Source organism: Oryctolagus cuniculus, chromosome 7 (assembly GCF_964237555.1).
Source record: "Oryctolagus cuniculus chromosome 7, mOryCun1.1, whole genome shotgun sequence".
In the NCBI taxonomy this organism is placed as follows: Eukaryota; Metazoa; Chordata; class Mammalia; order Lagomorpha; family Leporidae; genus Oryctolagus; species Oryctolagus cuniculus.
Window position 1 is genome coordinate 70,380,851 of NC_091438.1, and position 14,055 is coordinate 70,394,905.

General features: G+C 41.6%; 1 protein-coding gene and 1 long non-coding RNA gene across 5 annotated transcripts in view; one reads left to right on the forward strand and one right to left on the reverse strand.

Annotated features, from left to right (window-relative positions):
* The first annotated feature begins 4,630 nt into the window (after positions 1 to 4,630).
* LOC138850592 (uncharacterized) lies at positions 4,631 to 11,226 on the forward strand. Its single transcript, XR_011390554.1, has 2 exons — positions 4,631 to 8,003; positions 8,360 to 11,226. It is a non-coding gene; the product is annotated as an uncharacterized lncRNA (long non-coding RNA).
* The window catches only part of AGL (amylo-alpha-1,6-glucosidase and 4-alpha-glucanotransferase), an 88,703-nt gene continuing 83,488 nt past the window's right edge, over positions 8,841 to 14,055 (reverse strand). For 3 of the 4 annotated variants that reach the window (XM_008263966.4, XM_008263969.4, XM_008263968.4), the window contains exon 34: positions 8,841 to 11,234. In XM_008263966.4, coding sequence (XP_008262188.1) covers positions 11,117 to 11,234 — 118 coding nt within the window. In that variant the 3' untranslated portion in view covers positions 8,841 to 11,116. 4 annotated transcript variants of the gene reach the window in all.

A 14,055-nucleotide genomic window follows, 5' to 3' on the forward strand; every position in this document is an offset into this window, starting at 1 on the left:
GCAGGGCCCAAGCACCTGGGCCATCCTCCACTGCACTCCCTGGCCATAGCAGAGAGCTGGCCTGGAAGAGGGGCAACCGGGACAGAATCCGGCGCCCCGACCGGGACTAGAACCCGGTGTGCCGGCGCCGCAAGGTGGAGGATTAACCTATTGAGCCACGGCGCCGGCCAGGTTTCCACTTTCTTTGTGCCATTAACAAAAGACTTTGGGGGTCTGTCTTTAATCCATGGGCTTTGGGGGAACTTCAGCATCCTAACTAATATACAAACCATATCAAGAGGTTTATTCTCACCTCTCAATTGTTCAGCAAAAAATCATACTCTCTCATCTTGAACAAAAGGCTGACAGTGTTGAGCTTCATCTGAGCCCCACATTCTTGGAAAACAGCAAAACTAAGAAATTGTCACAACCTTTGTGTTCCAGGAAAGGGCTTACTACTAAGAACTATCCTTTCCTCTGTGACTAAGATAAGCCTTTCCATTCTTTTCTTATGACTCCCCTAAGACTGTAGATGGGATCCTGAGGCCGTAGATGGGATTCTGGTAAAACTGACAGAGGCAGCAAAAGGTAAGAATGCTTGCTACAGTGTGGACATTTGGTGCAGTGGTTAAGAGGCCACAGAGGACACCCACATCCCATACCAGGGTGCCTAGGTTTGATTCGTGGCTCTGGCCCCCAATTCTAGCTTCTAGTTTCTGTGCACGCTGGGAAGCAGTCATGGTGGCTCAAATAGTTGGATCCCTGCCTACCATGTGGGAGACCTGCAGTGAGCTCCTGGCTCTTGGTTCCTCCTGGCCCAGTCCTGGCCATTTTAGGCATCTGGGGAGTGAACCAGTGGATGGGAGATCTATGTCTCTCCCTCTGTGGGTCTGTCTTCTTTTAAAATAAATAAAATCAGTTTAAAAAGAAAGGAAAGAATTTTAGCACAGTCAGCTCTCCTAGATTTTCATCTGTAGAGCCTAGTTGAGAGAGGAACAACAAAACTTCTCCTTGTCTTTCACTTTCCAAATTTATCAGGAAAATGACACTTAGAAAAGTTCTTTGTTTTGTGGCACTGGTTTTGGGATACCCATTTGATTTAAGTTTTTGGCTCCAAAGACAGCTATTGCCTTCCTGTTTATCTCGTTTGTATTCTCAGAAGTTGGTTTGTCTTTCTGCTGACTGGGGCATATAGACTACAAGGAACCTATAGACAACAGCCAGTCAAAAGTTTGGAGGCCAATAAGAATATGGTTCACAGAAACATGAGCCTCACCCCATTTGTTGGGTAGGATTCTACTGACTTGCCAGATCCCAGGGGTGTTGTCATAGTCTTTTTTTTTTGGATTGTCTTTAGGAGGAGCTCTGAATGTTGGAAGAGCTGTATCTTAGTACTCCTTCTGGAGTCATCTCTGGTAACAATGGTAAAGGCTTATTGGCTTGAAGTCCTTGAAGTCATAAAAATCTTATTGATTTTGGTTTTCAGTCACTTGATAATTATGCCTTTGGTTTAAAGCTTGTTTCTGGTGTTCTGAATCTTAGAGGAGCAACGTGTTCTTTAAGACCTCTCTATTCACTTCATTGGATCCATGGAACTTCTCAGACCGAAACCCCCTCCAGGAACACCTGTTCACTATATGTCCTACCATCTCTGTTAACCTCCTTTTTGTTGGCACGATATGGCTGAGGATAATTTGGAATTTCATGGGCTTGTTTAAGAGACACAAGATCTCAAACTGTCTCCTCTAAGACTTCTTCCTTCCCATTGTCTATGCTCATCCCTCCTGCATTTGCCACCTTTGACCTTCCATCAGTGCCCTTGACTCCTTCATATGTCTCCTTTAAGCCCTGAACTCCTCCATCCTTTTGGCCGTCTCACCAGATCTTTTTATTGTCCTCTCCAGCCACTCTCCTCACTCACCCAGGGACTCCTAGATCCCCAAAAGCAACTCTCTGAAGCTGAATGAGAAAATGGCTAATCGGAAACAAACTGAGTAGTTTACCCACTCAGAAGGGCTTTGGAGAAATTGAGCCAGTCACTAGGTGTTCCCTAGGCTCCTAAACTTTAGTCCAGAGTCTTCTAAGATTGATCTATGACAACAGGCTACTGTGCCACAGAGCTGGCCCCAAAACTCTTATATTCTTTCTCTGTACCTTGGAGATACAAATTTATTACTTTGTCTGCTATACAACCTGAAAGGTATCTTTCTGAAATACAAACATTGGAGAGGCGACCCTCATAAGGGTAGGGGAGAGGGACAGGGAGAGAGATCTCTATTTAGAAGCAAACTGGGGGAGGGCGGCTGGAGCAGCTGTTTGACCAACAGTCAAGCTGCAGCATGGAATGCCGGCTTCCCATGAGAAGGCACTTGGTTTTTTTGTTGTTGTTGTTGTTGACAGGCAGAGTGGACAGTGAGAGAGAGAGACAGAGAGAAAGGTCTTACCTTTGCCGTTGGTTCACCCTCCAATGGCCGCCACGGCCGGCGCACCGCGCTGATCCGAGGCCAGGAGCCAGGTGCTTTTCCTGGTCTCCCATGGGGTGCAGGGCCCAAGCACCTGGGCCATCCTCCACTGCACTCCCTGGCCACAGCAGAGAGCTGGCCTGGAAGAGGGGCAACTGGGACAGACTCCGGCGCCCCGACCGGGACTAGAACCTGGTGTGCTGGCGCTGCAAGGCGGAGGATTAGCCTAGTGAGCCGCGGCGCCGGCCGGCACTTGGTTTTAAGTCCTGGTTTTTTTCTCTCAGTTCTGCCTCTTGCTGGTGTGCACCCTCTGAGGTAACGCAGTCAAGTGTTCTCTCCTGGTGCCAGGAGTGAAACCTGTGTTGAGTTGTTGGCTCCTAGCTTAGGGCTGGCTTAGCCCTGGGTGTTGCAAGCATTTGAAGCATTTGGGGAATGAACCAGTGGATAGGAGCTCGCTCACTCGCACTCTCTCTCTCTCTGTGTGTGTGGGTGTGTATTTTTGCCTTTCAAATAACAAAATTTCTACTTTTTTTAAAATTAAAAAAAAAAAAAACTCAGCTGAGGCAAGCATTTGGCATTGCAGTTAAGTGGCATTTAGGATACCTATGTCCCTTATCAGAGCACCTGGGTTCAAGTCCTAGCTCTGCTCTCAATTCAGCTTCTTGTTAATGTGCATCCTAGGAGGCAGCAGGTGATGCCTCAAGTAGTTAGAGCTCTGCCACCTACAGGGGAGACCTGGGTTGAGTTTCAGCTCTAAGGTTTGGTCCAGTCCCAGCTGCTACAGGCATTTGGGGAGCGAACCAACAAATGAGACCTCTGTCTGCCTGTTTCACTTTCACTCTTTCTACCACTTGAATAAATAAAATAAACAAATAACAGTTTTTTAAGAAGAAACAAGGGGCCAGTACTGTGGCGTAGTGGGTAAAGCTGCCACCTGCAGTGCCAGCATCCCATATGGGCACCAGTTCGAGTCCTGGCTGCTCCACTTCCAATCCAGCTCTCTGCTATGGCCTGGGAAAGCAGTAGAAGATGGCTTAAGTCTTTGGTCCCCCTGCACCCACTTGGGAGTCATGGAAGAAGGTCCTGGCTCCTGGCTTCAGATCAGCCCAGCTCTGGCCAGGTCTTCCACATGGGTGTAGGGGGCCAAAGGAATTGGGCCATCTGCCTCTGCTTTCCCAAAAGCATTAACTGGGAGCTGGATCAGAAGCACAGCAGCCAGGATTCCAATGGGTGCTTATATGGGATGCCAGCCTTGCAGGCAGCAGCTTAACTTGCTGTGTAACAATGCTGGCCTAACAAATTTCCTTTTAAATCACATTATTATGAAGTCTCATCAGAGCTTTAACCATCATCACTTTAAATCTTTTGTGATCTGTACATAGTTAATTGGTTTTACTCATGCTTTCTTGATAGCTTTTGCAAGCAACTGTAATCTAAAATTGCTTCCTCTTCAAGGGATTCATGGAAAGCACTCTGACATGTTTGGGTTTCTGATAACCTCAAGATCATATCAGAGATGAGCGTTTAGTACAGAGGTTAAGTTGTCACTTGGGACACCTGCCCCCCATGCTGGAGTGCTTGGTTTGTATACCCCATCCACCCACTCACCCTGTCGCTGCCTTGATCTACCTTCCTGCTATTGAACACTTTGGGAGGCAGTGGATGATGGCTTAAGGACTTGGTCTCTGCCACCCACATGGGAGGCTGGGATGTTGTTCCTGGATCCTGGCTTCTGGCTTTGTCCTTACCTACCCCTAACTATTGTAGGCATTTGGAGAGTGAACCAATGAATGGAAGATCCATCTCTCTCTCCATTTCAAATAAAATGAAAAAAAAATTATACCATTGGGCTATTTAAGGATTTTTCAAAACTCTAATAAATTGGTTGGTTCATAAAACTGCTAAACTAGGGGCCATCACTGCCAGTAAGTTGCTGCCTGGCATTGCATATGAGTGTTGGCTTGAGTCCAGGCTGATGTTCCCTATTCAGCTCCCTGTTAATGCACCTGGGAAAGCAGCAGAAGATGGCCCAAGTCCTTAGGCACCTGCACCCACGTGGGAGACCCCAAGGGAATTCTGGGCTCCTTGGTTTGGCTTGACACAGCCCTGTCATTGGGGAGTGAACTAGTGGATGGATGATGAGTCTGTCTTTGTCCCCCGCCTTTGTCACTCTTACAACTAACTAAATATTTTTTTCAAAAACTGTGAAACTAAAATTTCCCAATTATATTAGTTGGCAACTATCCCCAAATAGCTTGGATAGTTAAGAATTGTTGACCTATTTATATTTTAAATATATTTTGTCATATTTCTATTTTGTTGCAGTCACAAAATAAAATATATGGGCAAATCTACAGTTGTGTAATGTACTTGAAGGTACACACTTAGCTACCATTGAAACTCTTCTTCTTAAAAGTAAATAAATACTATCATTGTGGCATAGTGGGCTAAGCCTCTGCCTCTGGCACAAGCATCCCATATGGGAACTGGTTTGTGTCCCAGCTGTTCTTCATCTAATCTAGCTCTCTGCTTATGGCCTGGGAAAGCAGTAGAAGATGGCCCAATTGCTTGGGCCCTTGTATTCACATGTGAGACCCACGGGGGATTCCTGGCTTCTGGCTTCAGATCAGCCCAGATCCTGCTGTTGCAGCCATTTGGGGAGTAAACTCGTAGATGGAAGACCTTTCTCTCTGTCTCTTCCTTTTTCTGAAACTCTGCCTCTCAAATAAATAAATAAAATGTTTTAAGCAAAGAGTAAATATTTTAATCTTATTTAACAACAACAACAAAAAGAAAAACCCCAAAACTGCTAAACTACGATCAAGCAAAACAAGAATGAATTACCTGGGACTAAAGAAACTGGTGAGGATGATTATAACACTTGTAGGTTTTTTGTTTAACACTGCTGGCTATTTGTTTTATTTTCTAGATTTAATGGGACCTGTTTCTTTTTTCCCTCTTCAGTTATCTATGTTTTAGCTAATTTTCTTCTTCCATAACAGCATAGCATGGATTTGGCTCATGGTTCCAGAGGCTGAGAAGTCCAAGCTCAAGGGCTGCACCCAGTGAGGGCCTGCGATAGTCAGGATTCTCTATAGAGAAACAGAACCTGCAGGAGCTGTGAGAGGGGATTTACTAGGGGAACTAGTACACATGATTACAGAGACTGAGAAGGTCTGCGATAGGCAGTCTGTGAGCTGGAGAACCACTGAAGTTAGTACAGTGGCTCAGTCTGGGTCTGGAAGCTTCAGAACCAGGTAAACTGATGGTACAGCTCCTAATCTGAGTCAAAGGCTCCAGAGTCCCAGGGGCCACTGGGACAAGTACCAGCATGCCCACAGGCAGAAGAACTATCCCTAGTCTAACATAACAATTTTCTTCTTTAATTGTAATTGGTTTGTTTTTCCGTATGTCGGGCACAAGGTGATTTCCCAATCAAATGGAATTCCAGCATAAATGGGTTACTAGAGTGGGAAGAGTTTTCCTTAGCCCTGGCAACCAGTTTCTGACTAGTTGGCAGCAGTCAGCATATCCTCCTCTCATTACTTCAATATGTTTTTTTCTCCCTGATGTGTGCCACAGTATGTAAAAGTTCGGGAAACACTGGTTTAGGTAACTGTATTTTATAAAAAAAGGACATCTTTTTATTTATTTATTGTTTGATAGGCAGAGTCGACAGTGAGAGAGAGAGAGAGACAGAGAGAAAGGTCTTCCTTTAGCACTGGTTCACCCCACAATGACCTCTGTGGCTGGTGCGCTGCGGCCGGCGCACTGCGTTGATCCGAAGCCAGGAGCCAGGTGGTTCTCCTGGTCTCCCATGCGGGTGCGGGGCCCAAGGACTTGGGCCATCCTCCACTGCACTCCTGGGCCACAGCAGAGAGCTGGACTGGAAGAGGAACAACCGGGACAGAATCCGGTGCCCGACCGGGACTAGAACTCGGTGTGCCAGTGCCGCAGGTGGAGGATTAGCCTATTGAGCCACGGCGCCGGTGACATAATTTTTTTTTAAAATATTTATTTATTTGAAATGCAGGGAGAAGCAGAAGGGGAGAGAGAGAGAAAAAAAAAAATTTCCATCCACTGGCTAATTCCCCAAATGGCCACAATATTCAGAACTGAGTCAGGCCAAAGCCAGGAGCCAGGAATTCCATCCTGGTCTCCCACATGGGTGGCAGGGGCCCAAGTATTTGGGCCATCATTGCTGCTTCCCCAGGCACATTAGTAGGGAGCTGGATTGGAAGCAGAGCAGCTGGGACTTGAATCAGCACTGGGATATGGGATGCTGGTGTCACAGGCAAGTATAGCTTAGCTCTCTGTGCCACAGTGCTGCCCCTTAAGTTTATATTTATTTATTGAAAGAGCAACATAAAAACCTCAAAGAAGTTTCTTATGTGCTTGAACTTATAGAAGGCATAAAAGCTAAAGAACAGTAAGTACAAGAGAGAAAGACTTGTGGTAGGAAGGTCAGGAACTGAGTCTCAGTCCAGCAGTCTGCCTTGGAGCAGGAGTCTTTATCAGTGTTGTCACTTACAGCTCAGGTGTAACACCCATGATGTACAATTGCTGATTACATAGTAGGGGTGGAATAAATGTGTGTTCAATATGAATTTCTCATTCCAACTAACTGGATATCAAGGTGAATCAAATAGTTCACAGCAACCAAAAATATAAAAATTCAGAAGAATTCCAGCAAGATGAATAAAAAAATTAGAATATATGCAGACATATGTCTATGTTCTTAGGTAAGATTAACTACTATAAATATGTCAATTCTTAACAGATTAACTTACAGTGTGAATACAAGTTTAGTAAAAATGTTAAGGACATTTTTAGATTTGGAAAAACACTTAAGAACAAATAGGTGGGAATATATAACAAGAATCTGAAAAATGAGAGTAGGGGATGGGTGAGAGAAAGGTGGTGAGAAAAAGCTCTAACAAACATTAAAACAAAAAAACTAGAATAATTAAATGAGTGAATAGGCCCAGGTAACCTTAGCATTATACCTTACAAATAGTCCCTTACAAATATTAAAATACCTTATAAATATTAAAGAAAAATTCAATGAAAAAAGGGATAACCATAAGTAATATTCAACTCATTAGCCTGGGATATAGTAATTTGGGAAAAAACATACGTAATGTCTTACCTTATACCAGATGTAGCCTTTAGAGAAACAAAAACAAAAAGGAAGAAACTAGAAGTGAAAGTTAATAAAATTATTATGTGAGGCAGATTTAATCTTAAAATAGAAGCAAAAGTTAATGAAATTATTACATGAGGCAGATTTAATCCTGAAGGGGTAGATCAAAAAGGTAAACACTGAAAGTCTGATTAAAGAAACATTACAATTTTTTAAATTTTTTAAAACCTCTAACCAAAATGTGAGGCAAACATGTTAGGGAAAAAAAAACTGTAGCCAAAATATCTAAGTATCAGTACTACCATATAATTCAAGGCACCTATACATATAAAAAAGCAAAACAAAACAACTAAAACAAATTCCTTCAATCAATATATTGGCCCATTAAAGTTCTATATAAATCAATCATATTGTTACAGGTTTGGATTTTTTTTTTTTTTTTTTTTTTGACAGGCAGAGTGGACAGTGAGAGAGAGAGACAGAGAGAAAGGTCTTCCTTTGCCGTTGGTTCACCCTCCAATGGCCGCCGCTGCAGCCGGCGCACCGCGCTGATCCGATGGCAGGAGCCAGGAGCCAGGTGCTTTTCCTGGTCTCCCATGGGGTGCAGGGCCCAAGCACCTGGGCCATCCTCCACTGCACTCCCTGGCCACAGCAGAGAGCTGGCCTGGAAGAGGGGCAACCGGGACAGAATCCGGCGCCCCAACCGGGACTAGAACCCGGTGTGCCGGCGCCGCAAGGTGGAGGATTAGCCTATTGAGCCACGGCGCCGGCTCAGGTTTGGATTTTTTAATCTGAAGATAAAGATATATTCACCTGTAGTAGAAATGAAGCAATAGTAACTAAAGCAAAGACTAAACGGGTTAACTTTGGCCATTTGATGGTATTCTGTATATATTTGTAAGTATTATTTAGTAACATTACAAGTGAAAAATGTTTTTGGCTGCTTGTCAGCATGTGTATACGTTGTCTGTTCTGGTCTGCAGTGGTTGCCTCAAGTTGGTGAAAGGTGAATAAAGAGATCGCGGCATTGGAGAGGTTTTAGAAATACCGGAGGAGCATCCGATGGCCAGCAGATCTATCTGCATATGGAAAGCTAACTTTGCTCCTAGTTTCAACGTTACTAATTCAGTAACCATGAGAGTCTCACATTCTTCTCTCTCTGCCCCTCCCCAAATCCTGCAAAAAAGGTAAGCACTTGAAACTAACAGGCACTGAATCACAGCAAATGGTAAAGGAGGTAACAAAAGCAAACCCCATCCTTTAAAAAACATTTTTATTTTCCAAGCACACAGACATAAAAATGACATTTGCTCACTATAGAGAGCAGCTTAAGACATATCAGAAATGGATTACAATGCACATATGTTACAATGGTCATTAATCTGACAGGTCTCATGTTTCTTCAGTTATATTTGAAAAATTATTAAAATGTTACAGCATACTGGTGAAACTGGCAAGTTTACTTCTCACATTAAAAAGGAAGAATGATTTGGATAAGTGAAAAACCAAGGTACAGACCACTGTTGACATGTAATACAGTAACTTCCTATCCAGCATCAATCAGGAATGAAGCATTCTACCTAACTCTTCTTTAGACAAATGACTTTTTATCCTTCAAAGCCTAAAACTGTTATTTTCACTACCATGAATGGTATCGTGTTAACATGCCTTCTTAAAACTTTAAAATAAACCATGCAGAATATTCTAACATTCTTTTGTTAATATTCATCATCACGATTATGAACCACTTAGTTTATGGTGCAAATCAATATCCTAAAAATTTACCAAGGTGCCCTACTTTAGATAACCTAATATGGCTCTGTTTTAAAAATTGTCAAATCATTTAGTCAGATTTAACTGTCAGCAGTTTCTTCTTGTTTTGCTTTAATACCCTGGTTTTCTCCTACTTTCCTTATTTCCTTTAATACAAACATTAGGGTAGAGCAACACGTAAGTCACACAAAACTTTGATGGATTATAATGGTTCTCTTAAAGGTCATTCCTTTTACCTGAACAGTTTAGAGGGTTATATACTGAACAAGAAAGGAATTGAAAAAAGAAAGGAAGTGTTTACACAGAGTGGTCAGATGATTATCACAACTGCTCTTAAATGTGTAAGATTCAATCTGCTTTAGGCTAGGAATCCAGGAAATGAAGTTAAGACCATTTCTAAAGTAGGGTGTGCTGGTTATCTTTCAAGCACAGGTATTTGACATCTGAAACATTTACATATTTTTGCCATCCAGAAGTTTAGTTTGCTTGTTTTTCTTCTTTATTTCTTAGTCACAGTTAAGGTTGTTGGGTATGTAACCTCTGAGAAAAGTGCTATTGAACCATTATTTTATTAACTGTAAATTAGCAATGAAATGATTTTTGCGACTACTCTCTTCCAGCTGAAAGTATAATGATTAAATTTTGACTCAAGTGTCTTGAGACAAAAACTGTAAAACAGTAAAAAAATTCCATCTAGGAAATAAGTAATTTCAAAAAATGTCAACTTGTATAAATGTTAAAAATATTTTCTTTTTATGACTTTTTTAGATTTAAGATGTTTTAAAATAACAAAATAAAAAAGGACTCAAATTATTTCATTGAATTTAAGATAACTACTTAATTCATATCTCTATTTTTATTATATCAAGATTGATCTTAATGCTAAACTTCTTAATGTAGGTTTTCATTAATAGAAAACCAATATCTACTAAGATCTATCAATAGATTTTTGCACACGAACCACGGTTAAGTTTTAGAAAATTAATATAACATTTTTTCTTTAAAGTTGTCATAAATACACCCAACAATTTTCATTTTGAAAATGTAAATTCATCTCATTACAGCAGACTGGAACTCCAGACTAATTTCAGGAAATTTTTAGGAAATAAATTTCCTAATGCTTTGTCTTTTCATATATCCTATGCATCATTAGCATAAGTAAAATATGTTAAATATACTGCTGGCATTCATTACACTAAAAAACATATATCAGTGAAAAAAAAGAAAAGCACATTTTGAAATCTATGCTCCATTTATGAAAATATATTATTGTGGAAAATTCCATCATTCAACACTGACTAAATATTTATTGAATGCATTGTGCAAGGTATGAAAAATACTACAGTAAATGATAAGAATATTAATGACCTTGGCCTATGCATTATATATTGTTACTGTATATAACAGATATCACAACTTAAAGGTATTTTCCATTTTCATATTTTATTTGTTTAAAACAAATGGAAGATTACATGATTTTTTTTCAAATTTGGGTTCATAATTCTTCAGATACCTAGGAATCCCAAAATAGTCCTTTGGTATTGATAATTTTTCTTTCTGATTCAAAATGAAAGTTACCTATCTTTGTACATTAATAAAAATCAATTCTTTTATAATTTTACCCAATTGGGCATCAATATTATATGAATGAGATTTTTAAAATAACTTGAGCTTATGCAGAGAAGGCATTTTGACTGTATTATGACCTTGCATTCCATAACATAAGTGATCACATGCTTATTAAATATACACAAATGAATTATAAATCATAAAGTGTTTCAAGAATAGTAGCAATTGACCAGGCTTGTGTTTCACAGCTGAAAGGACAGTACTGGCCATTCTCGTTGGTCAGTTCTGGGAGTCCTTTCCAAGGGGACCTGAAAGAAGGAAAAACATTTTATGAGAAGTAATCTAACACATATTAACAAAACAGGCAAAACCTTCTAATTTTTGTTTTCCAGAATAGAAAACAATCATTTATATAGTCATTTGCTACAAAGTAAAACAGAATTTCCTAAAGACAAACACACAAGTAATTTAGATTGAAATTACGCTTTGATATTCCATCTTTGGAATTTCAGATTTTCAAATACAAATGAACCTCTATAATTATGAAAAACAGAGAAAACCCCACCATTCCAAGCAATAGATAAAGACAAAGAACTCTCTCAGGCATAATTTTATTATTTTAGAGTCGGTTTATAAGACTCTAATTATATAATTATTATATGTGTTCTTAATTCATACATATTATGTGTGATCTTGATTCTAGTATAAAAGTAAATGAAAGAATCAAACTATTTCCAAGTAATTTAATACCGTTCCAAAAAAAACACAAGAATATTCATACAAACACAAAAAACCCCAGTATCCAACAAGGTAAAACTTATACACAGTATTGAGCAAAAAACTACCAGGAGAGGAAATAGGATGGTATGACCCATAATAAAGAGAATAATCATAAGTAAAACCAGCTAGAAATGAATTAGCAAAGACATTAGTTACTATAACTGTATTTCATATGTTCAAAACATATGAGCAGAAACACGTAAGACATGCAAAAAGGCCCACTTAAAACTTAAAGAAATGAAAACTACAGTGTGTAAAATGAGAAAAACACTGGAGGGAAGTCATGGCAGATTAGAAATAAGGATGACAGATTTCTTACCACAACAATACAATAATTTTAAAGCTCCAAAAGAAAAAAAAAAAAACCTGTTAATCTTGAATTGTATATGCAGTGAAAATATCTTTTAAAACTGAACTCAGGGGCCGGTGCCTTGGCTCACTAGGCTAATCCTCTGCCTTGCGGCGCTGGCACACCGGGTTCTAGTCCCGGTCGGGGCGCCGGATTCTGTCCCAGTTGCCCCTCTTCCAGGCCAGCTCTCTGCTGTGGCCAGGGAGTGCAGTGGAGGATGGCCCGAGTGCTTGGGCCCTGCACCCCATGGGAGACCAGGAGAAGCACCTGGCTCCTGCCATCGGATCAGCGCGGTGTGCAGGCCGCAGCGCGCCGGCCGCAGCGGCCATTGGAGGGTGAACCAACGGCAAAGGAAGACCTTTCTCTCTGTCTCTCTCTCTCACTGTCCACTCTGCCTGTCAAAAAAAAAAAAAAAAAAACCTGAACTCAGGCTGGCGCTGCGGCGCAATAGGCTAATCCTCCACCTTGTGGCGCTGGCACCCCAAGTTCTAGTCCCAGTTGGGGCGCTGGTTCTGTCCCGGTCGCTCCTCTTCCAGGCCAGCTCTCTGCTGTGGCCCGGGAGTGCAGTGGAGGATGGCCCAAGTCCTTGGGCACCTGCACTCGCATGGGAGACCAGGAAGAAGCATCTGGCTCCTGGCTTAGGGTCAGTGTACCGCCAGCCCTAGTGGCCATTTTGGGGGTGAACCAACGGAAGGAAGACCTTTCTCTCTGTCTCTGTCTATAACTCTACCTGTAAAAAAAACAAAACAAAACAAAACAAAAAACAAACAAACAAAAAAAACTGAACTCCAGGGGCAGGCACATGCCTTAGTGGTTAAGATGCCTGCATCACATAGAAGAGCGCCTGGGTTTGAGACCTGCCTCCAGTTTTCTGCTACTGCAGATCCTGGGAGGCAGCAGGGATGGCTCAGTGTTTGGGTTCCTGCCACCCATGTGGGAGATCTGGAATAAGTTCTTGGTTCTTAGCTTTGGCACTGGACTTGGGGCTGTTGTAGGCATTTAGGGGGTGAAATGGATGGATGGATAGATGGATGACAGTTCTTTTTGTCTCTCTCTCAAAAAAAAAATAAAGAATTGGAGGAAAAATACTTTGCTCACATACAAGAGCTGAAAGAATTCCTCTGAGAAGGCCCACACTGTAAGAAGTCAGTGAGGCAGAAGAAGAATGATACCAGATGGAACTACGGATAATCACAAAGACATGAAGAGCACAGGGCATGGCAACCATGTGAGTAATTATATCACACTTTTTGGTATTATTTAAATATTTTTAAAAGATAACTGCTTAGGGGCTGGCGCCATGGTGCAGTAAGTTAATCCTCTGCCTGCAGCGCCAGCATCCCGTATAGGCACCGGTTCTAGTCTCATCTTTTTCTCTTCCAATCCAGTTCTCTGCTATGGCCTGGGAAAGCAGTAGAAAATGGCCCATGTGCTTGGGCCCCTACACCTGCGTGGGAGACCAGGAAGAAGCTCCTGGCTCCTGGCTTTGGATCGGCATAGTTCTGGCTGTTGCGGCCCTCTGGGGAGTGAACCAACTGAAGGAAGACCTTTCTATCTCTTCCTCTCACTGTCTGTAACTCTAACTCTCAAATAAATAAATAAAGTCTTAAAAAAAAGATAACTGCTTAAACAAAATTAGTAATAATGCAACATGGGAGTTATAAGATGTAAAAGCAAAATGGATGACAGTAACAGCACAAAGTTCTGGAGAGAGAAATGGAACTCTGTTCTTTTAAGGCTTTTATACTACTGAAGTGATATATCACTTTTTTAAACTCCTAGTGGCGCCTTGTGCCTTGCACGGTCCCTGGACTGGCACAGTTGCCCGCCCCCTGGGGCCGCCGAGGGCTACTTTACCCCTCCGTTCTGGCCGCTGGGAGCAGAGCAGCTCCAGGCGGGCAAAGCTTAAGGGGATGAGAGGTGGTATGTCATCTGACCATGAGAACTTAAAGGTGTAAACTATAAAACAACAGCAATCATTAAAGGAAGGAAATAATTAT